The 25251-nt window shown below is 37.0% G+C and overlaps 1 protein-coding gene across 2 annotated transcripts in view; it reads right to left on the bottom strand.

Moving 5' to 3' along the window:
- LOC126411364 (endoplasmic reticulum membrane-associated RNA degradation protein-like) overlaps positions 1 to 25251 on the bottom strand; it is a 78824-nt gene that overhangs the window by 2095 nt on the left and 51478 nt on the right. The window contains exons 4-7 of one of the 2 annotated variants that reach the window (XM_050081358.1): positions 24015 to 24349; positions 22620 to 22991; positions 8114 to 8437; positions 5187 to 5429 (exon numbers count right to left, since the gene is read on the bottom strand). In XM_050081358.1, coding sequence (XP_049937315.1) covers positions 5187 to 5429; positions 8114 to 8437; positions 22620 to 22991; positions 24015 to 24349 — 1274 coding nt within the window. The remainder of the gene's footprint in view (positions 1 to 5186; positions 5430 to 8113; positions 8438 to 22619; positions 22992 to 24014; positions 24350 to 25251) is intronic. The other variant, XM_050081359.1, reaches the window with a different exon arrangement.

Here is a 25251-nt window from a genome sequence, read left to right as displayed (position 1 = left end):
TTAGCAATCTGTTGCTGATGAATCTTGTGCTTTGCCACTTGCTGGTGAACAAAAAGAAATTTTAAATGACATATTCTTATTTCAAACTTACCTTAATGAAATTCTTCAATCCTCCTACCAAAGCACTGCATAATTTTGGTACTAAAAGGCTTATTGATAAATAGTGGACTTTAAAACAGTACATTAAACTTTTGTACAAATCATCAGTAGCTAAAAACTCAAGGATGATTCCCAAGCGGGTTGTAACTGATATACACACACTCATATTTCTATTCTTGGATCAACTTCTTGTATAAATCATTTTTCCAGATTCTGGTAAAATTTTGGGAAAGATACATATTCAGTCAGTTCAAAAGTTAAATTTAGTCTGAACTATTCTGCTCACTTAAAAAAGAACATCCATAAAGATTGATTTATCTTGTTTCTAATTTTATTCCTTGTGTGATGTAAAAGCAGTAGAGCTGCACTCACTTTCACTCTCTCATGTGGCTCCTTGTATACACTTCTGGCCAGCAAATATATTACCACAAATACTGCCAGACAATAGTGGGCCACCAATGTTACAGTACATGTAGCTGAACTTCGTGTGGCTACAATCCTATTGGAGAAAATATTGTCAGCAATATGCAATTTCTATGGTCCTCATAAACATACCTTAATATACTGTCGCGAACTTTCACGTTTTCATTCATTTTTGATGTGGAAGGATGGCCCAACTGTGGTTCATCTTCAAGTGATTTGTGGCCATTTTTAAATCTGTTGAACCAGACAAAAACGTTTGACTGGCTCATACAATTATCTCCAAAAGCTGTTTTTCACACAAACTTGTTGCTCCATTTTTACACAGACGGAATCTGGCAACAAGCCCTAACAGACTTGCACTCAACCAGCTGCCACAATGAACTGAATAAAGGAAATGCAGTTTCCTGTCAGAGGGCATTCAAGGACAAGGCAATGACTCACTCCCCACCCTCTGTGTACCAGCTGCCAAACCAGTAAGCCGTAGCGGATCCATTCTTAAAACTTTCCAATCACACTTTGTATGCAGATGTCGTTGATCTGCCATCATCTAGAATTGTATATTATAGACAACACCTCAATTCAAACTACCTTGCCATGTTATTCTAGTAGGTACATCAAACAGCAGAAATCGCTTCCAGCACCTTTTGACACAAAAGGAGTAGTAGTCCACTGATAAGAGATTATCCACTGCTAAAGGGCCACTGATTAGAGGCCCTTTCAGCACAAGATATATGGTGACCAATAAAATACAGTGCAAGTACTTTGAAAAATTAACCTACGAAAATTCTACAGATTGACTAAGGAATTGTTTTACCTATCAACGTCTGTAGCAAAATAGTAAAAGAGGAAGAAACATTTCACTGTGTCACTCGGGTTGTTGGTAAAGGTCCCCACGGATTAAATAGATCCTCAAACTTCAACAACAACTGTTCCACTGCTATCCTTCCAAGGCTGCTACTAACTCCCAGTTTGCTTAAGATGAGGGTCCAAATTGCTTTATCCAAATCACCACCACCTAAAATCTCCAAAATGGCAACCATCCACCTTCTCGACATTTCCATTTCCTCAGTCCCAAAGCTGACTATGCCAATGGGCACTATCTGCTCACCATCCAATTCCTGTGCACATATATCACTCCAGCATATGAAACACTGTGTCTTGTCCAACTCCTCATGTTCTTTTAGTGGGTCTACCAAATATGTTTACCAGCAAATTACTTCCAATGCTCACACACAATAGTTTTCCCATACCCTGCAGTACATTACTGCACGAACTGATCTTTAGTGATGTTGTACGCAGCTTAATTGGTGCCCCTTGTAACAGTGTGGCACTGTCAGCACTTTTCTCCTTTATAGAACAATGACCAATTGAGTTCTACCATACATGATCAAGGCCAACTTTAGTTTGATGTTTAAGTAAGAAATTAATCCAAAGAAATGTCGCAGAATCCAGAGATCGTACATCACTTATATCCACATCACTTAACCTACAATGTGATGGACCCAACCTTCTTTCCACAATGAGGTCCAAATTTGCCACAGACACCTGCAACCCCATGACCAATAAAAATTTGTCTTCCCTTCCATCCATCAAGCCACCTAACGAAAATTCTGCTACTCCATGTGGTCTGGCTGTGTTTATATTCACTGTGAGCACTGCACAGTGGGTCTGGAGCATCAGTTGCTGTTTAACTGTGAACTGTTTAATTCCCATCTTGAGTCCACTTATCATGTCCCATGTCAGGCTTTTGCCTGCAATCCCATTCTGGATGCCCTATTCATCTGCATTTCCAACATTGTGGCTCATAGTGTTCCTGCCTTATGTGGCCAGTTGTTCTGCATCTGTGTCACTCAACACTTGTGGTAAAAATTCCTTTTCTATCCTGAACCCTAGCCACCATGTCTCTCTCTTCCAATGCTGTCACAGTTGCTCCAGCTGTGTTCTTAGGACACTCTGCCTACACTTTTTCCTGACACCTTATGTGGCAATCCCCGCAAAAAAAAAAAAAAAAAAATGTGTGCAGCAGTCTTTGTTCTGCCTCTCGAAGAAAGACCTTACTGGTATAATCACTTTCTTTCAACTTGCGTATATTGACATTTAGCTTCTGAATGGCACCCCGTGTTTTGCGACACATTGCTAGCCTCCTCCATCATGTAATACAGCTATTCTTCCTGCTATACCACTATAACTGTAATTCCCCCCCCCCTGGTCATAATTTCAGGTGATGGACCATTCGTCAATTCCTTATGTTAATTACGTGCATTTCAGCATCACCCACCAACATAAATTGGCCATATGTAAAAGCTGTTCTTACAATAACCATCCAAGTTTAGGAGTTGTTAATAAGTCATTTACGAACATTAAACATCCTCCCCTGCCTTATCGCACTAAAGAGAAACCAGGGCAGATGAACTAGAATGTAGGATGGGTATTGACATACTGGACAGGGACCTATCCTCTTAACACATCTTATTGCTTATGCAACCCTATACTGCCTGCTTGCATTTGTACTATTTAGTTTAAGAATATCTGAACTGTCTTCTTTACCCTTGTTTCACTCATTGTAAAGACTGTGTCCACAATAAAAAGGAGAATTAAATGGTAAAGGAATGAACATCAATATCATATTCATGTTTCTTGGCACTAAACACACCTCATTTTTATACCTGATGCTAAATGTGGGCATTCCCTACAGTCCCTGGCATAATGTCCAGGCCTCACACACTGAAAGCAAGTTATTGTAAATAAGTGGGTGCATGCAGCACTGTGCCCTGCCAAGTTACATTGTACAGGGCTATTACAAATGATTGAAGCGATTTCATAAATTCACTGTAGCTCCATTCATTGACATATGGTCACGACACACTACAGATACGTAGAAAAACTCATAAAGTTTTGTTCGACTGAAGCCGCACTTCATTTCTTAAACAGGAGATTGGAAAAGCGATGGATCGGTCGTGGTGGAGATCATGATCAGCAATTCATGTCATGGCCTCCACGCTCTCCCGACTTAACCCCATGCGATTTCTTTCTGTGGGGTTATGTGAAAGATTGTGTTTCAACCTCCTCTACCAAGAAACGTGCCAGAACTGCGAGCTGGCATCAACGATGCTTTCGAACTCGTTGATGGGGACATGCTGTGCCGAATGTGGGAGGAACTTGATTATCGGCTTGATGTCTGCTGAATCACTAAAGGGGCACATATCGAACATTTGGGAATGCCTAAAAAAACTTTTTGAGTTTTTGTATGTGTGTGCAAAGAATTGTGAAAATATCTCATATAATAAAGTTATTGTAGAGCTGTGAAATCGCTTCAATCATTTGTAATAACCCGGTATATACATAAGTGGATGCAAACGGCCATCTGTCCCCTTATTGTATGCCTTGCAATCACTACACTTACTGAGTCCCCTTTTGACAGATGAACTTTCCATCAAATCATACAGTCTAGGAGATGAGACACCTACATGTCTGAACCAATCACATGGGAATAAGAGTAGTATTTTTTTTTCATTCACAACATTTAAATTATGTTTCAGATTAGTGCTCTGCTTGGTCTCTCACTGTTTCTCTTTCTTCTGACACCAAATGTAAAAATATTGTGTCTGCAAAGTCCTTTCTGGGGCCAAAGTGTGGTGGTGTACCTTGATGGCACTGGCTTGAGGCCTGGAACCATAAGGTTTGCGGTAGGCTCATAGACCAGCAGCTCTGCAACATAGTGGTTGTCAACACCGATACCACTACTATCCAGGAAGGCTGCTTCTGGCCCATAGTGGTGTATGTGGAAATTGTGCTTTGTTCTACTAATTTCACAGAGAGTGCAGAACCAGAGAATCCCATCCAGTATCAACATCCTTTATCCAGCAGGACTTTTGTACAAGAGGTCAACGCTTGTGTCCTGGTGGTGAGTATGGTCACCAAGGCAGTGGCTTAGAGAGACATCAAAAACCTGTATGGCCAAACCGCTAATTGTACAAAGGAAGATTGGAGACACTTGGAAAAGTGTGACTTATAGCCAATCCTCATTTGTGTTTTTTGCAGTATGATTCCGTTTGCTTTTTAACAGTCACCCAAAGCTTAGTAGACCACTACAGCTGAGTTATACGCATTTGTCACAATGTCTCCAATAGCTATAGACAGGCAATTATACCAGAACTCAACTAATCGAAGGAAGATTGTGTATATCTCTATCTTCTCTACTTTACTAATTTAAATTCTCCAAAATAAATGAATTACTTCTGAGCAAATCCTGTGTTAAACTATAATACTGCTTTTACCTCAGTATCTCAAAGTATTACAAACTAGAGACCATTTTGCTGTGATTACATTAGTGTATCAGCCTGTCTGATAGGAAACTACCCTGTGCAAATTACCTCCAAAGATATTTTGTGTAATCCTTGCTTTCAAATACACAACATAGCCTATGCTGCTTCACAGATATCAGTCACAGAATTGGTTTTAAGACAAATGCAAATGTCAGTTAACGATGTGGAATGAATCATTCACAGTACAAATTAATTTGTAAATATGCCTACCTGCTGATCATTTATAAACTTCTTCCCTTCCCCAAATATAGAGATGTGAGTTAGTAGTTTCTACCATCACCTTACACACATTACAATAATGGAAATACATCACTACATTACTATGCTTATGTCACTGACCTGATGTATGTTGCTTGGTCTCTTTCTGTGATGGTGTGGACCATAGACATTTCAAGCAAATGCATACTGACTATAATAATTACACACTTCAAAACAGCTTCCAGCCGTGGCACAACATTAAGAAAACGACCATATGTAACTCGCTGTCGTGAACGTAATTTGTGAGTAACAAGAAGCTGGATTTTCATTTCAAGACTGGAGGTGACATTGGCATTTATTGCTTCTATATTGTCTATTGTTTGCCTATAAATAACAACAAGCAGGCATTAGGAGTCTTCTTTCTTCTTTAAGAATATACCATCAAAGTAATCATGCCTAATACACATTCACTGCCTTATAAACATTAGAATTTTTTTATTAATTTATTTTTATGCAAAGGCTTTAATAAACTGAATTACTGTATTATTACAATGAAAACAATCAATAACTGACAACATAATGTACATGGACAAATAAAAAAAATCCACTCACCAAGCCGCAGGAGGAGAACACACACACACACACACACACACACACACACACACACACACACACACACACACAAGCTTTTGGAGGCAGCCACTCCTCGTCCTGGCAGAAGAGTTGAATGGAAAGGAATAGGGGTAAAGAAATAGGACTGGAGAGATTAATGGAAAGGGGTACAGTTCAGAAAAGTCACTCAGGACCCTGAATCAGGGGAGACTTACCAGACAGGATGAGAAGGAAATTTTCTTCTCATCCGGTCCGGTAAGTCTCCTCTGACACAGGTTTCTGGGTGACTTTTCTGTACTGTGCCCCTTTCCCTAAACCTCTCCAGTCCTTTTCCTTGACCCCTATTCCTTCCCATTAACTCTCCACCAGAAGAATGGGTCACTGGATCCAAAAGCTTCTAGAAATTAAACCTTTTTGTGTGTGCATTCTCCTGCTGCCGCTTGGTGAGTAGGCTTTTTATCTGCCCTTGTACATTATACTGACTCACTGTATTGCATGGTAAGTAAATTAAGAACAAATGCTACAAACTACACTTTACCACAATCCACAGAGTAGCATTAATGAACATTTTGTCTTTTAGAATTAAATGCTTTGTTTGGTACTATTGGGAATGTTGAAAAATATGCATGAATAGGCTACAACAGACGTGCACTATTGATACTCTCCAAGACAAGAACCTTTTTCCATGAAAAATAATACAGGTAGGATATAGTTTTTTCCTCCAAAATAGTCAATAATATGATGAATATAGCACAATTACAATATTAGTGGAAAGTAAATGGATTAGACTGCCACTATCTACAGTGCTGTAAACATATGCAGACTGATGATGGACGTAAGACTTTTGACAGGTTATTGTTGAGTTGATAGTCGGATTAGACTAGTCCCGTGGTGATGTGAGATGACCAGGTTTTGTTGCCAAAAATTCTCTGACAGAAATCAAAAGGACCATCTCTGGTGGCACGGATTATAAAACTGGTGGCAAATTCAAAATTCACTGGAAGTATCTCCTGTCATTAGCCCTTTGATATTAGTTGACTTTGATGCATAGCTCCCAACTTCCAGAAAGCATAGTAGGACAATATACAAATAATTTGAGAATACTTCATTGTTCCATGCTAGTATTTAATAATAATAAAAATAATAGTAACAATAGTGACTTCTGGACTGAAAGTCCATAATTAATCTATGAATTAAAGACCATCAGCACCAACTACCCAACATAAAAATTTACATGCTGATTACCAGGGCCGTATAATTAAAAGATGGCCATATGCTCACCACTTCAGGCAAGTATTTTGGAATACTTCACTGCCATCGTTAAGTAGTCACTGGCTGGCATGTCATCGACAGTACTTAGCTAAAAACTAGTAGTAGTTCAGGCAGTTGATATGACTGAATGCTTGACAAAATTATATTAATTTATTAACACATGAGACTATGCATTTATGTGTATTTTTGCTCTGTATATTATTAGCCTTTGTGCACGTTAAATTCTAAAATGATTTACGACTGTTACAATCACCAAAATGTCTTTGTTGTTTGATAAAATACAGAAATTTCAATTTTAGGTCCATTTGGTTCTTTTTGTGTACCCTTTTCCTGGAAGAATGTATTAAGCACAAAAGGGTTATTCTAAACAAATTCCAGTAACACATAAGATCTGTCATTCTTGGTATTATATTCGAAGTTTCCTGCTGAAGAGTTCTTTAAATTTTGTCTTATTTTTTAAAAATAAAATCAACCACCGTTTTGAAATGGGGTATACTTTCATTTATTGATTTGTATAACACTTCTACCTCCCAATTGTTATGCATGTTGATGCATAAACATAAATTGTTTCCAACAGAACCAATTAATACACTGTTCATCTGACAGTGAAGTTTTAAGTCAAGAGTAATTTAGCAGTCAGTCACTGTGTTATACATATGCATCTTAGTCCAATGGATAGACTTTGGCTCAGCAGAGTTGGCGAGCAACAAATCCATAGTTGTTTCCTACAAAATGATATATCAAGACGGTTACCTAATTGGTACCACGTAGTCCCACAGTTTGAGTGTCTGAATGGGACAATGGGAACAGCCATATTTGGTTAAAAAAAAAAAAAAAAAAAAAAAAAAAAAAAAAAGGGCTCTGAGCACTATGCGACATAACTTCTGAAGTCATCACTCAACTAGAACTTAGAACTAATTAAACCTAACTAACCTAAGGACATCATACACATCCATGCCCGAGGCAGGATTCGAACCTGCGACCGTAGCGGTCACTCGGTTCCAGACTGTAGCGCCTAGAACCGCACGGCCACTCTGGCCGGCCATATTTGGCCCCCTTAATATTTACAATGGTGTAATGAAGGGCTCTTCCCCAGCTCTTAGTAGAATCACTTTTAATTGTTCTTATAACACATATTTCTTATAAATTTTAATGCAAAAATTGATTGCTGTAGCAGTTCCCACCTGAGTAAAGTGATGGCTTCCGTATTACTCTTTGGAATAGGCATTATAGGGATATGTACACTGGACAGAAATACTTCCAATATATTTGGTAGGTCTTCAAGCCTACCCCAGTTATCAGCATCATCCACATGCTTTTCATGAGTCAAAGTAGCTGTTACGTATTTGGTTAGATGTTGATAAAGGCTACAAACATCTTGGTTCACCTTAACCACATCATTCCAACTTGGCCACGGTGTTTCTGGAGGCCTGGGGCACTGTTTCCACATTGTAATACTCTTCGCTGTTTGCAATATAGCTGTCTTCAAAATGGCAATATTATGGAATCTGTGAATATAATACAATAACAATGAATGAAAAAAACCCACTTAGTGTAGTGTTCATAACACAATTAACTAATTACCACATATTAAAGATTAATATCTACTGTGATGACAGAAGGCTACAGCGCACAAGTGTTCCTATAAAATACAACATTAAAAACAATAGAAGCACATAAGTTAAAAGTTACCTTTAGCAGTTATGAAAGAATTGTTTTGCTTAATTATAGGTCATTATAGCTCAATAATATTCAGCAGTTACCTAATTTTTACTGAAACACTGTTGAGTGCTCAACAGAAGTACAAGCATCACCGAGCATTCGTCTTATCTGTGACATTTTAGGTCAGAAAAAAACTGAACCTCTTATTACTAAATTGAGTACTCTTTTCCGTAAAGTGTTAGTAACCTAAACATCAAAGGCAAAGATGATCACTACTGCACATTTAGCATACAGAAGCCCATATTACCCTAATAAAGATTAAGATCAATAATCAATTTTTTAATTTTTATCTTAAAAAAATACTCTGCAGTTTTCTGAACGTGAAACTTAGAGAAATTTAAAAATGGCTACCATGTCACGCAGACAGCTACTGTAAGAACAAAATTTGGCTGTCACTTGTTTGTTTCTTATGAATCTGCAGTCTTCTAATGTTCAGTAACCTGTGAGAGCATCATGGTTGCTTCACTTTTGTATGTACAGAGAGGTAGTCATTATTTTGCCACTGACAGTTGTGGAATTAGTTGCGGTAGTTCTGTACCAGCCTTCATCAAAAACTTCAACAAATTTTATGTGTATTTTAGTAGTAGATGAAATTTTTTAATACACTATGCACCAAACCGTACGATTTATGGGCCTCGAGTCACGCAAAAATCACAAGGCCCATAAATTTTATGGGCTGCTGCTTTTAATTTAGTGCAAAACACTGCAAGGTTACTTTAACACGTTTGGTCCGTGTTAAACTTATCTTTGCACAATAAGGAACTGATAAAAACAGAGTTTATTACAATGCTCGCAGTTCAACTTGTTGCAGGTAATACACATGAAGTCGTACAAAGAAATAAAGGAACAGATTGGCTGATTTGGGGGAGGGAACCAAACAGCGAGGTCATTGGTCCCATCGGATTAGGGAAGGACGGGGAAGAAAATCAGCCATGCCCTTTCAAATGAAGGAACTTTAGGCCAGCTAACAGAGAGGCATTTTTTGAAGCACGTATCTCCAACTACTAAGAAATGTGCTGCTTGTGTGTGTCATTTATGCAGTTCCAGAAGCAAGAGAGAGAGTGACAGGGCTTCTTGTAAAGAGATATGCTACCAGTGTTGTGTTGCATTATGCCTGGAACCTTGTTTCACAATTTTCCACACTAAATAATAATAATAATAATAATAATAATAATAATAATAATAATCCCCATGGAGGCCCGGGAAAAGAATAGGCCTCCGGTATGTTCTGCCAGTCGTAAAAGGCGACGAAAAGAACAAACCACTAATAGGGCTAACCCCCCTTTTAGTGTGATTAGTTGGTTCAGGACAGAACTAAAGAAGCCTCGGACAAGCGCCGTCATGGTCGGGGACGACGCTTGAACCCTATGCCCGCCCACAATGGTAACGACACTGCTAGCCAACTGGAAAATGATTTAAATCCAAATAGAGGTGTTTTGCAGGATATGCTTCCTGCAACCACCCTAGAAGGAAAACAAAGACAGAGGATGAGATGGTCAGATGAAGTTAATCGACACCTCATGTTCTGTTACCAAGCAACAAACCTAGGAACCAACACAACTGGATACAGATCACAAGTATACACAACATTTATTACCAGATACCCAGAATTAAACTTTTTAACAGAACAACGACTAGCTGATCAGATCCGTGTAATAATAAAAAATAACAGGATACCCCAGTCAGAATTAGAAAACAACAAACAACAAGTACAACAAATACTGGAACAAAATAATGTGCAATCAGAAGAAGAAGAAAATACAGTAATGGACTCAAACATCCCAGAGCAAACAAACAAAGAACAACACGCACCAATCAAACAATCAGAGGAAAACGAAATCTTAAGACAGCCACCAGAACAAGCACAAATAGAACACGAAGTGACACAGATGTTAGATATAGAAGAAAAATTTCAGCTAACATATATAGAATACAAAGACACAAATACAGACATTAGACCATTCTTGCATAGACCACCAAATAACCCACAAGTCGAAACAACAATAAAAACTATCAACACAATCATACACAACAAAATAAATGAAAATTCAACTATGGAAGAGTTACAACTACTGGTTTATATAGGAGCACTCACTACACTAAATATACACACTAGGCAGAGATCAGAACAAACCAACACACAGAAGAAACCCACAAAACCACCATGGCAACACAGGCTACAGATCAAAATAGAAAAACTGAGAAAAGACATCGGACAGCTAACACAATTTATAAGAAATGAAATCTCGGAAAAAAAACGAAAAAGGTTAGGTAAAATCTCACAACAAGAAGCGACAGAGCAATTAGACGAAAAGAAGCAGAAATTACAAGCATTAGCCAAACGACTCAGAAGATACAAAAAAAGTGAAAATAGAAGGAAACAAAACCAAACATTCAACACAAACCAAAAGAAATTTTACCAGACAATAGATAACACACACATTAAAATAAACAATCCACCAAACATAACAGACATGGAACACTTCTGGAGCAACATATGGTCAAACCCGGTACAACATAACAGGCATGCACGATGGATACAAGCAGAAACAGACACCACAAATGCCTGAAGTGATAATTTTGCAACATGAAGTCACCCAAGCAATTAATTCTACTCACAATTGGAAAGCCCCTGGAAATGATAAAATAGCAAATTTCTGGTTAAAGAAGTTCACCTCAACACATTCACATCTAACTAAATTATTTAACAGTTACATTGCAGACCCATACACATTCCCTGATACACTTACACACGAAATAACATATGTGAAACCTAAAGATCAAGCAGAGACAGCGAACCCAGCTAAATATCGCCCCATAACATGCCTACCAACAATATACAAAATATTAACTTCAGTCATTAAACAGAAATTAATGACACATACAACACAGAACAAAATTATAAATGAAGAACAAAAAGGCTGTTGCAAAGGAGCACGAGGATGTAAAGAGCAACTGATAATAGATGCACAGGTGACATATCAAGCTAAAACTAAACAAAGGTTGCTACACTACGCATACATTGATTACCAAAAAGCTTTTGATAGTGTACCCCACTCATGGTTACTACAAATATTGGAAATATACAAAGTAGATCCTAAATTGATACAGTTCCTAAACATAGTAATGAAAAATTGGAAAACCACACTTAATATCCAAACAAATTCAAATAATATCACATCACAGCCAATACAGATTAAGCGTGGAATATACCAAGGAGACTCATTAAGTCCTTTCTGGTTCTGCCTTGCTCTGAACCCACTATCCAACATGCTAAATAATACAAATTATGGATACAATATTACTGGAACATACCCACACAAAATCACACATTTGCTATACATGGATGATCTAAAACTACTGGCAGCAACAAATCAACAACTCAACCAATTACTAAAGATAACAGAAGGATTCAGCAATGATATAAGTATGGCTTTTGGAACAGACAAATGTAAGAAAAATAGCATAGTCAAGGGAAAACACACTAAACAAAAAGATTACATATTGGATAACCACAGCGACTGCATAGAAGCGATGGAAAAAACGGATGCCTATAAATATCTAGGATACAGACAAAAAATAGGAATAGATAATACGAATATTAAAGAAGAACTAAAAGAAAAATATAGACAAAGACTAACAAAAATACTGAAAACAGAATTGACAGCAAGAAACAAGACAAAAGCTATAAATACTTATGCCATACCAATATTGACCTACTCATTTGGAGTAGTGAAATGGAGTAACACAGACCTAGAAGCACTCAATACACTTACACGATCACAATGCCACAAATATAGAATACATCACATACATTCAGCAACAGAAAGATTCACATTAAGCAGAAAGGAAGGAGGAAGGGGATTTATTGACATAAAAAACCTACATTATGGACAGGTAGACAATTTAAGAAAATTCTTTCTAGAACGAGCAGAAACTAGCAAAATACACAAGGCAATCACTCATATAAATACATCGGCTACACCACTGCAATTTCATAACCACTTCTACAACCCTTTAGATCACATAACATCAACAGATACGAAGAAAGTAAATTGGAAGAAGAAAACACTACATGGCAAGCACCCATATCATCTAACACAGCCACACATCGATCAAGACGCATCCAACACATGGCTAAGAAAAGGCAATATATACAGTGAGACAGAAGGATTCATGATTGCAATACAGGATCAAACAATAAACACCAGATATTACAGCAAGCATATTATTAAAGATCCCAATACCACAACAGATAAATGCAGACTTTGCAAAGAACAAATAGAAACAGTAGATCACATCACAAGTGGATGTACAATACTAGCAAATACAGAATACCCCAGAAGACATGACAATGTAGCAAAAATAATACATCAACAGCTTGCCTTACAACATAAACTTATAAAACAACATGTTCCCACATACAAGTATGCACCACAAAATGTACTGGAGAACGATGAATACAAATTACACTGGAACAGAACCATTATAACAGATAAAACAACACCACGTAACAAACCTGACATCATACTCACCAATAAAAAGAAGAAATTAACACAACTAATTGAAATATCCATACCCAATACAACAAATATACAAAAGAAAACAGGAGAAAAAATTGAAAAATACATCCAACTGGCTGAGGAAGTCAAAGACATGTGGCATCAGGATAAAGTTGACATTATACCAATTATACTATCTACTACAGGAGTCTTACCATACAATATCCACCAGTACATCAATGCAATACAGCTACATCCAAACTTATATATACAACTACAGAAATCTGTAATTATTGATACATGTTCAATTACCCGAAAGTTCGTAAATGCAATATAACACATACCATACAGTTAAAAGGAGGTGATGCTTGATCAAGGTCCGCGTCACTTTCCATTTTTAACCAGACTTAACGTCTGAGAAAGTAAAGAAATAATAATAATAATAATAATAATATATGTTGAAATTTAAATGCAATACCTTTAAGATAGTTAAAAATAAATTATTCTCAATTGTCATGAGCCCAACCTTTTGTAGCAGCATGAACAGCATAGATACATGTTTCGTTGATCCAAAGAATGTCATCAAAATTAATGTCTTTTGCTTCATGCAAAATTCTGCATCACTATGCAGCTACATCTGCTCATTGTATTAAGATTTTATGGCCCGGAATATTTCTGTCTTTAAATCCGAGACCCTGCAGAACCAGTTGCAATGATGATATACTGCCTTCAAAAAGTTCGGGCTCACACAATGTCATACAAAACATATCTAATGTGGACTTATATCTGTGACGATGACAAAGTGTATAGGTGATGCCAAGTCACATCTCGTGCAAAAGGATCCAGTTTCTGAATACTTATCTTTTATGTGATGCTAAATGGGTCAATCCAAATGAAGTGGTCCAATAAAAATTAAGTTTGTTGCTTGGCCATTTTTAAATATTTTATTTTTTTATATGTGATTACCCTATAATTGGGAAGTTCAAAACAGTTTTTTGTTTTTTTTAATTTCCTTTCACATTTACTGAATGGTGGCCATTTTCGTTTTTAAGCGCGCGACTATGTTTCAGTTTAGAGACGTTAGCAAAAATATGAATATCTCTGCACTGGGTTAAGTTACTACATTGCAATTGACATGATTGTTTTTAGAAAAGTGTCCTCTACAACATTGTCAATTACACAAAATACCCTAAATTCAAAAATAACTAGTCAAAATTACGTCCAAAGTTTGGTATCCAAATTTTCAAAAATCCACTTTTTAGGTCCAAAAATAACAAACAAGGAGTGATTTATGAGTGTCTGTTTTTTTCCTATAGTTAGATATTATACACTACTAGCCTCATCATGAGCAAGACCACTGTTTCCTTAATTTTTTTATGAATTTCGGAACTTTGAAAATTTTCATTTTTTATAAAGTTTGGGGTTAGTTATCCCAGGTGAGACTGAATATAAAAATATGATTTTTGGCACAGTTTGTACACCTATATGATAGCAACGTACTGTAAAAATTTCAACATTGATATCTGAATGTGAACAAAGATACGAATTTTTGAAAATGAGGAGATAATTCACATTACTCTACAACTGATCTTATGGCTGTTGCCTATTCATGTGTGATACTGACGGGATATAATCGATTATTATTGAAGTAAGGTACTGAAACATCACTGAAATTAACATTTGCATTATTCTGACATACTTAAAATAAATATTTTTAATCGACAACCTTTGAGATGCGACTGTTCCTCAACCTGATGGTGAATGTTAAGAACACTTATTTCTTCACACAGCTTCAATAAGACCTCCCAGTTGCTGTGGTTAAGTTCAAGCACTAAAAGTTTCCTTAAAACATTTTCGACTGGTATCCAAACTTTGTTACTAGTAGATTTCTTGAATGATGTTCTTGGGCCAGCAGGGTGGTAAAAATGCACGAAACCATCTTTGTTTTCCATACTTATTCTTTCAACCTCTGCAAGCCACCACTGCCCATCATACACACATGCCACTGTCATTCAATGTTAAAGACAGAGATGTAATTTTACTGACACAATGATCCTCATAAATTTCAGTTCTGATGTTACATAGCATCGAACTAAGTTTTCTGCAATGCCACCGAATTTGTGGACATGCCTTGTTCCTTTTATTGCTATACAGTTTTCAAATCTGGTTTGAAGTGTTGTTTTCATATGGAGAACCACTTCTTTCTTGATCAGAAAATAGGTAATGCCTTTAATATTATCCTTGCAAAAGACATACATGTCATGTACTGTGAGAATTTGGTTTGTGGTTGGTCTTTGTAGGCTGGCTTTACTTACTTCATGTTTTGTTGTACCTCCTACTCCATCACATGCATTTTTACCATGGCAAGATGCAAAAAAGTGCCATTCAGCCTCCAACCCAAAGTCTAATTTGCAGTTGCACAGATTTGAAAAATTCTTTTTGTTCTTATACTGACTACCACTTCCATCTGAAAATTATATCAGCTTCTGAACCTTGGGAAAATTTTCTTCTATGTAATTTATTATATACTTTTGAAACACACGTACAGCCAAAGTGTTGTGCTACAAGTAGTCGCTTAGAATGCAAACTGAAGAACTCCAAACTTCATCTTTCTCATTTTTAAAGTAGAGTATAAATGGATGCACTGTTGCCTGGTCATTGACCCAGTGGTACCCTTGTATTGCATCCTGAATCACAAATGTAAAATTTTCTGCAAAATCAGCTAGCATTATGCATTCAGTTTCATGAAGTTATGCTTTTTTGTCCTTCAAAAACTTACTTTGGATTTTAGAAACATAGTGATGACTTTTGAGTTTTTGTAAGTTATCAATTAAAGATTCCAAGTACTCTTCCTGAGATTTAACCACTGTTATCATTTCTGCCCTGTCAGTTGTGACCCATTGTTTGAAGGTAATACTGTGTGGCATTTCCTCATCATATTCGTGAAACAATTCAATAACAGTTCCCTTACCAGGGCATTTACTACACAAACTCATCATGCAGTCCTAACTGTTAGTGTCCACTGAGTTTTGCACCCGCAATCATCAGTTTGACATTTTGATGATGTAAACAAACACATATGGAGTGTGTCCCTGAGGATCCAGCCAAAATACAATTTTGCTTTCAGGACGAGAAAGCTACATAAAGTTCATTTAAATTTGACAGCACTAGTCGTTTCTGCTTTGTTACTTTAACTCTATTTGTAACAACTCTTTTGCTATCTTTACAACCTGGGCACATTCTACGGTTTTCATCATCTTCAAAAAACTGCTGGATCTTTTTAACTGTTTCTTCACTTATACCTACTCCCTTCTTCTTTCCTAAAACTGGAAGAATGCCTTGCTCTTTCACTAATTTTTGGGATAGTTTAACCAAAAAATGAGAAACGTAGAATTCATGAACTATTTTTTCTCTTGACCATGAGTCAGGGAGCAAACTTAAAATTTTACTTTTTGTCACTGAAGATTTAATTTTTAATTTCTCTATTAAGCTCAAATATTCAGTGTCAGATGATGCTGGTGGTAGGTTTTCTTCCTCTTCAGAAATAATGTTGGTATCTGTATTATTAAAGCATGATTCCCAGTCTTTTCTAATTTTGTTTGAAATTTGCTGTACCTTATTTTCAATAGCTGCTTTTCTTTTTCTGCTACTCAATTTTAATATTTTTGAAGCAGGAGATATGTCTAACTTAGAACAAGCAAAATCCAATATGCTAACAACTTCCTCATTAAGAATATAAATGTCATTAACAAGGTTACATGATTCTGGTTCTGGAATCACAACAAATATTTTTGAGTAACAATTTGGGCACAGGGAATTTCCAGGAATCACACTATGTTTCACTGGGGAAGCTGTTTCACTCTCACACAACAAAGACAAATGTTTAAGTTTTATTTCCCTTAAAGTTTTAGTCATAGGCTTTTTATGAACTTTAAGTGGATCACAGCACTTACTTCCAAAAATGTAGTTGTACTTCATAATATATTTCTTCTCATGATAGTCACACACTGATGTTACAGAAGGACTTACTCGAAATTTAAACAAAGTTTGTCTAACTTCATCAAAGTCATTGACATTTTTCAAGTTTTTTGAAACTGAACTGTAAACTGTTTTGTGATACACTTCATTCTCCAACAGAGCACTGTTCATCCATGTTATTGCATTCCAGTTAATCTCTAGAAATTAATTACAAATTACACACAGAACAAAGCACATAACACATTCTACATTCTCGATGAAGTATGTACATCCACTCTAACAGAGGTTTCAACAGACTGAGTAAAACAATACCACACCCAGCAATAATGTACTTACTTCTACAATGCCACACCCAGCAATTACATACTTCTTTATTGACAATAAACCTAAATGTAAATGGGCATTTTTATTATCATAGAACAAAAGCGAAATCTCCTATTGTTTAATATTGCATTATTAAAAATAAATAAACTAAATGAATATTGGGTAATAGTGTTAAGTAAATATATGTCACAATTAAATTTTATTACAATGAAACAATAAACCACTTAAATATGCAACAGCCATAAGATCAGTTGTAGAGTAATGTGAATTATCTCCTCATTTTCAAAAATTCATAGTTTTGTTCACAGTCAGATATCAATGTTAAAATTTTTACAGTACATTGCTATCATTTAGGTGTCCGAACTGCAAAAATCATATTTTTATATTCAGTCCCACCTGGGATAACTAACCCCAAGCTTTAAAAAAATGGAAATTTTCAAATTTCAAAAATTCAGAAAAAATTAAGGAAACATTTGTAAGTGTTCTTGCTCTCTATGAGGCTAGCAGTGTATAGTATCTAACTATAGGAAAAAATAGACTCTCATAAATCACTCCTTGTTTGTTATTTTTGGGCCTAAGATGTGGATTTTTGAAAATTTGGATACCAAACTTTGGAGGTCATTTTGACTGGTTATTTTTGAATTTAGGGTATTTTGTGTAATAGACAATGTTGTAGAGGACACTTTTCTAAAAACAATCATATCAGTTGCAATGTAGTAACTGAACCCAGTGCAGAGATATTCAAATTTTCGCTAATGTCTCCAGACTGAAAAATCGTAGCACACACTCAAATAAAAATGGCTGCCATCCAGTAAAGGTAGAAGATAATTATTTTAAAAAAAAAAAAAAAAAAAAAAAAAAACAATACCAAACTGTTTTGAACTTCTCAAATATAGGGCAATCAACCATCACTGGATCACTTCACACTGATTGACCAGAATTGTTTCTTGTGCAGAAGGATCCAGATTTGTTCAATGTTTCTGAATACTTTTCTTCTTGCCCAGCGTATGAAGACAACTGAAGCCCGTTTGATTTCCTTTCTTCTTGTATTTTTCTTTACCAATACAAAGTACGGTTATTTTACCAACTTTAACCATGAGAGTGCTTTGGGAACTATTTTGGAAACTGGTTAACAGAGGTCTTCCATTTTGCACCTTCCTCTCAAAATATTCCCACAAATTGTACACGAGTTGTCATGATTGTCCTTTAAACACAATTCCTTTTCCTGCTTTCTTTCTTGACGTGTTTGGATCCTGAATCCTGGATCTGCCCCCTATGTTTCACATTTCACCAGACGTGATAACCACACCAAAAACAACATACATACATACATACATACAATGATGGCAATGGGATGCACTAGTTTCATACACACTAGACAAATAATGAAAGTGAAATGGCCATTTGTTAAGGCAGTTTGGCCATGGGAACAGTTCGGGCATGATGCAGAGCAAACAATGCCACATTCTCAACGTTTTATTTCTGTAGAGCAGGCAACTCCAGTTACCCACATCTCACTATTATGTCAATCGCCAGGTTATTTCAACCAAAGTGCACCACAGGTTCTGTAATCTTGCTGTGGGCAAATGTTGAAGTGGATTCAGTATATATGTCAGATGACTTTGGGCTGGTATTGACTAATTTTAGTTGCTGTCAAACATAGCTATGAAACAATACTATGAGCAGGGACATTGTGTTACCCAATGTTGAATTCTATTTTATTTCTTTGATACATAATTTGCAGAAATAAATACTGTATCATTACTAAATGCTCAAAATATGGCAACTGTAGCACTAGTCTTTTTTTAAAACTGCAGTGGAGTGCATGTTGATTTGAAACTTCCTGTCCGATTACAACCATATGCCAAAGCATGAATTCACTCCAGAAAATAACCACTAGGCTGTAGCAAAGCCACTTTTCTATGATATTGTTTCTTCTGGGAGTGCTAGTCTCACAAGGTATGCAGAACAACTTCTGTGAAGTTCAGGAAGTAGGGAAGAGGTACTGGCAGAAGTAAACCTGTGCAGGCAGGTTGTGAGTTGTGCCTGGGTAGTTTAGTTGACATAGCACTTACCCATGAAAGGCAAAGGTTCTGGGTTTGAGTCCTCCCTCTAATATGACTAAATGAATCTGTTGTTACCTCTGTGTGACAATGTTTTCTATTTCCAGATGTCCCCAGTAAAAGCATTAAGTTACAATGAACAAACTGTACATTTTGCAGTCTACCCAACACACACACACACACACACACACACACACACACACACACACACACAAAACTGCAGTTGCCTGAGACTGCAGTTTTGTGTGTGTGTGTGTGTGTGTGTGTGTGTGTGTGTGTGTGTGTGTGTTCTATTGTTGATGAAGGCCTTGCTGGCTGAAAGCTTTATTTGTGACAGTCTTTTTGTTGTGCCTATTTATGACTCACCCTCTCCACCATACGGAGAGTAGCAACTTTCGTTTCATAATACTGTTACATTACATCCTGGATTTTCCATTGTTTTATTATAACCTAACACAAAATACTTTCATTGGGACACACTTTCAACATATTATGCCAAGAAACTACACAGCTTAAAAGAGACAAGCCTAATGTCCTTCAAATAGAAGCAGAAGCAAAGTTCATTTTCAAATGCAGAAAATATATTAATTTTGGATGGAAAGCCTTTAAAGAGTATGCTGAGCAATGTCAAATTTTCCAGACTAGTATCTGACTGACAGGTGGCAGAAATAGATATCATCAGTAACTTACTGCATTAAACTTTATGTCAACACAATGATAGCAAGATTGAAAAAATTCACTTCAGCCCAATTTGCAGTAATGATTGTCTCAACTGCAGATCACTGTCTTTCCTCTGGAGCAAATAAGAAGCATCTTTCTTCTCCTCTTCATACTTGCTATCTTATAGAATAATAATATTGGAAGGAAAGCAAGCAAGGCCATTAGTGGTGGACAAGTGTGTAGATGTGAGGAGTGGGAAGGTACGAGATAAGAGCAAGTATTCATTGTAATGACTACAAAATTAAATTTGCCAACTGAATACGTTCAATGACTGTTAGACGGCAAAGTTTGGGAGCAGCGAGAAGTGGAACAATTTCTATAAGTTGTCAACAGTAAGTTGGGCTTCGGCTCCCAACCTGTTATAGGCACATTTCGGTACACTCCCTGTCAACTGTCTTATCTCTATGATTGGTGCCAACTTCAGTGACCTAACCGAGTGTTGTGTCAATGTAACAAGTGTGTTTAAATGTGAACAGTATTCAATCATATAAACTTATACTTCCACGTGTAATTTATAGACCATAGTTGATGATTATCTATGCCGCATGCTTGCCTAAAGTTGCATCATTTTATCATTCTATAGCAGCCAGACAACATTCCCCCCTCTTATGTCTACTCAAAGTGGCAACAAAGGTCTCCTTCCTGCTTCCTCTGTACCTCACAATCTACTGCGGGCCAAGATTAACTCAGCATCAAGAATTTATATCAACTTCTATTGGTATCTATAGAGAGGAACTATTACATCTGAGACCACTAAAACATGGCTTAAAGAACATTATTATTACCAAAATATCGAAGGCTTTCAACGCTTTATACTTTTGAGCGTCTCAGAGTTTCACTCAAAATGATGTAACAATGATGGGGAGCACGTTGAATTTGTTCAGTTTTCACACTGGAAGTTCTTATTGTAAACTATTACCAAAATGGAAAACCCATGGGCATGACCAAATTTGAACTATGAAACAGTGACATATTAATAAATGGCACAACCTGTGATATGGTAGGAGCACAATTTCATCTTCCAGCTAGTGTCGCAAGTACACCCATGATACAGTTCTCAAAACCTAAGTTCCATTGACCAGAAAAACTGTTAGAAGTGTTACCCAAACAAAACTTCACATTCTCCAACAACAGCTTAAACACATTGCACTCACTAGATGAACTGATAGCATCACAAAAATGGCCAGTAACTATTGCAGAAAAAACATTCAGCATATTCAGACTTATAGGGATAAAAAACTACATATCATCATCATGACCATTAGCATTTCCATTACCGTGGCTGCCATGGTTCTACTAACTATTTGCACATTCTACTTTTCTTCAGGCATAACCACTCATCCACCTGAATCGCCAAGCCATCAAATACCTGTCACATGGCTAAATAGTGGCAATAAAGATTTAAAAAAAGTGTAAAATAGAGCGAGATTTTAGAGAGTTAATAAAACATCAAAAACCTTTGTGAATAAGCCTTCTGAAAATTTAAATACCAGGAAGTTGTACAGTATGTAATTACCTATGCAACACACATTTCACGGTAGTGTTTCCGAGACAAACTAAAAAAAGTTCTGGACAAATTTTTTAAAGAAGAGGAATGTTAAACAGTGGAAATGTATTATGGAGCAATGTAAAAATTTCTCCAAGTCTTCTCCAGGTGGCACAAAGTAAGGGCAAGCCAGGCCAAAGCCACATGTCACAGCCAAAGTAGGAAACAGACAAAAAACAGACACTGTGGAAAGCAGAACAAGCCCGGAAATGATTGCTTTACCTTGCGCAAGTGAGAAACTTTAATCGTAAAGTCAGCAACGTGACCTCAACAAGGAAGGAACAACACCTCATTGTAACAGCACAGCTTTATTTTGTGTGTGTGTGTGTGTGTGTGTGTGTGTGTGTGTGTGTATTTTACTCTTGCTCATCAACAGATACATCCAAAAGTAGGTACGTTTTCTTTCTTTTGTGTATGTGCCTAGTGACAACTCAATGCTTCTGATTTTCGGTGAGTATTCTCCATTAATCATAAAGTATTACTGTATATTCTATTTAGACACAGGCAAACACCATTATGGAGACAGTCGCACACACCATTCTGGAGACAGTCCAACTGTTTGTGCCTTTATTGTGATTATATAATGACCTCACTTTCAGTGCCTAGCATTGGCTTTAACTAGCGACCTTGCCATCAAATTCAGTAAATGATTCCTATTTCTATGAGACAATATTTTGCTTGACTGTTCACATTAAACTTCAAACGTGTGTCAGTCATTGCTTTAAATAACTCTCTCAATAAACATTTAATAATATTTTGCTTCAACAATTTTTAATATTTATAAATAAAACAAATAAATAAATAAACATGAAGAACAAGAAAGAAGACTACAGACCTAGATGTGTAATTGCTGTATGGTTGTGTAGAACTGGCCCTGAACCGGAAGGCTATGGCTGTTGCAGCACCAAGCAAGTGCCCTGCTAAACAGCTCGGAATATCTGCCAGGTCGACTTCTCCGTGGCTGAGACGATCTCTCAATCTGGGACCTGTTGGTAGGGACAGTAAATCTCTAAGTAACTGCAGAAGACCTTCCCCAAGTAAAGACAGCATGCTGGTATCAGATGTATCTAGGAGATCATCCAGAGTAAGATATCGAGTTGTTGATTCAGCAGTGAGCAAGCGAGATGGGCAGTTGTGAGCAACACAGTAAGCCACGCGTGCCAAGTGCTCAAGCTGTGGCAGGGCCACTAGGCAGCACCGACCCCAACTGCAACAGATATATTCAGGTACCAGAGAACTTCAAAATTATGAAACCAGTTCGCATTTACATAATACATTTATTATGTTATTGAAAATGGATCAACTCTTTATTGTTCAATGAATGTAACTCAACTCAAAGCTTTTCCGTAGTTGCATATAAAAAATATTTTGCATTTCTATCTTAGGAAATTGAATAGTCTTCAAAACCGATATGGAATTTTAAGATGAGACTATCTGTAGAAATTTTAGTTTCTATAAATTAGAATACACAAACTCTCTGTCACACACACACGGCTGCATGCATGTGCACTTCCTCCCCTCCCCCTCCCCCTCCCATTGATGAGTCCTTACATATGGCTGAAATGAAGACAACTGGATGTTTGGCAAAATTCATAAACAGAAAATTAAAAATAGCCTGGAGTCTTTTCAATGAACTGAGAAATATGGGAAGAAACGGGAACAAGCGAATGTATCAGAGAATAAACTGGGATTGAAAACATAATTATCACCACATAATGAAAATGAACGGAACATTAGGTCAGTTGAATGGCTGTTAGACAGACAAAAGAAGTTTTTTGCTGGATTCCAAGAGAGAGCACCAAGCCAACCGTTCCATGGAATGCTGGTAGGTGATACTAGAAAACTTGTAAGAGCAGCATGAATATGTATCACTGAAGACCATAATGCTTGGAAAAAATTTAGAAGGAACTATTAGCAGTGGATGTCACTCATTCAATTTAGTTCTCACTCGTTTTATTTCAAAGCTAAAACACTTCCAGTGAATTAAGTTCCTAAAATAAAAAAAATACCAAAAAGCCTTGCACCATTTTCTAGAAAGCCCATATTTGTATAATATAGGGTGGGAAAAATTTTTGGTGGAAATTTTGAGCATCTAAAAAGCACATGAGAATCATAAGAAAGGAAATATATTTGATCATCACTCTGAAAGCTCAGCACTTCGTGATAAATAACATTTATTTCAACATACACAAGTATATAGCAATTAGAAGCTGAAAGTCTATTTACTCACCTACCCCTATGATAGTGCTGTAAAGCAGATGTCCAAAAATTGATGTGTCGGGATGGAATAAGTGGAGATTCTGTAAGAACAGACAGGACTGCGTGTGGTACGAGGTCACCAGGAGGTGGCTCCATGTGTTCGGCGAGCTCAGATAGATCGCTGGCCTGAGGCCTGCGGGGAATTGCAAGCTCAGCAGACAGCAGCTGCCCTATACTGGCAACTGTAACGAAGAGTGCTGTAGCCAGTGATGGGGGTATCTCAGCTGGATGAAGAAACCCATGCCATACCAGGTTACGCACATTAAAAGACAGTGGAGTGCCTACCAGTAACTGTAGGAATATTGTCTGAAAAATAAGTGAACACTTAACTGATCATGTTACATTACACAGTTCAGAAATGTGCACCACATACTGTTTAAAAGTTTAGACCCAGAAGTAGGAAAATAATGTTGACTGGTATATAACTCATTCTAAGACAAAGATAGATAAAATAATGTAAAACTACACAGAAATGACTATTATATGGCTTGGGTACAAACCTTTACATTACTTTCTGGTATTTCTAAAATCTCAGAAGATAATGCATGGTCATAGAAAAATCTTAATTTACATTTTAACTACATACATAATGTTTAGAATTATCTGCAACAATTCAGGTGCCATATTTTATGCTGGTTAAATATGAAAGTTGGAACTTAAATAGTGGAAACAATTTATTCACAACCGATACAAAAGAGTTACACGTTTGCACCTGTACTGTCCTTTAAAGTAATCACCAGCATCGTGTAGACCCTGTTGCCAGTGTTGTGGAAGACGTAGTATACCATTAGCTGAGCCTGTTCTATTGATGGTGCAAATGGAGCAGTCTACTGCCTGTCGAAACTCTGGAAGAGTTCTGAAGTGAATGCCACGAAGTGGTTCCTCCATCTTCGGAATCAAATCAAAGTCACAAGGCCTTAAGTCCGGGGAGTATGGTGGGTGGTAGTCCCATCAACAGAACGGAGCAGCCACAGCTTGCGCTGCATGCGCCCGCGCATTGTCGTGCTATATGATAGGTGGGTTGCGCAGAAAGTGTCGCCGCTTCTTACACAAAGCTGGTTGCAGGTGATGCTCCAAAAACGAACAGTAATACTGTGCACTGACGGTCTACTGTGGAGGAACGTAATGCTTAGGATAACACCATCACAGTTGTACACGAGAATCACCAAACTTTAGACCACTCCATTCGCAGCATCAACAGAACAGGC

Source organism: Schistocerca serialis, chromosome 1 (assembly GCF_023864345.2).
Source record: "Schistocerca serialis cubense isolate TAMUIC-IGC-003099 chromosome 1, iqSchSeri2.2, whole genome shotgun sequence".
Classification (NCBI taxonomy): domain Eukaryota; kingdom Metazoa; phylum Arthropoda; class Insecta; order Orthoptera; family Acrididae; genus Schistocerca; species Schistocerca serialis.
This window is presented reverse-complemented; position numbering and strand designations above follow the sequence as displayed.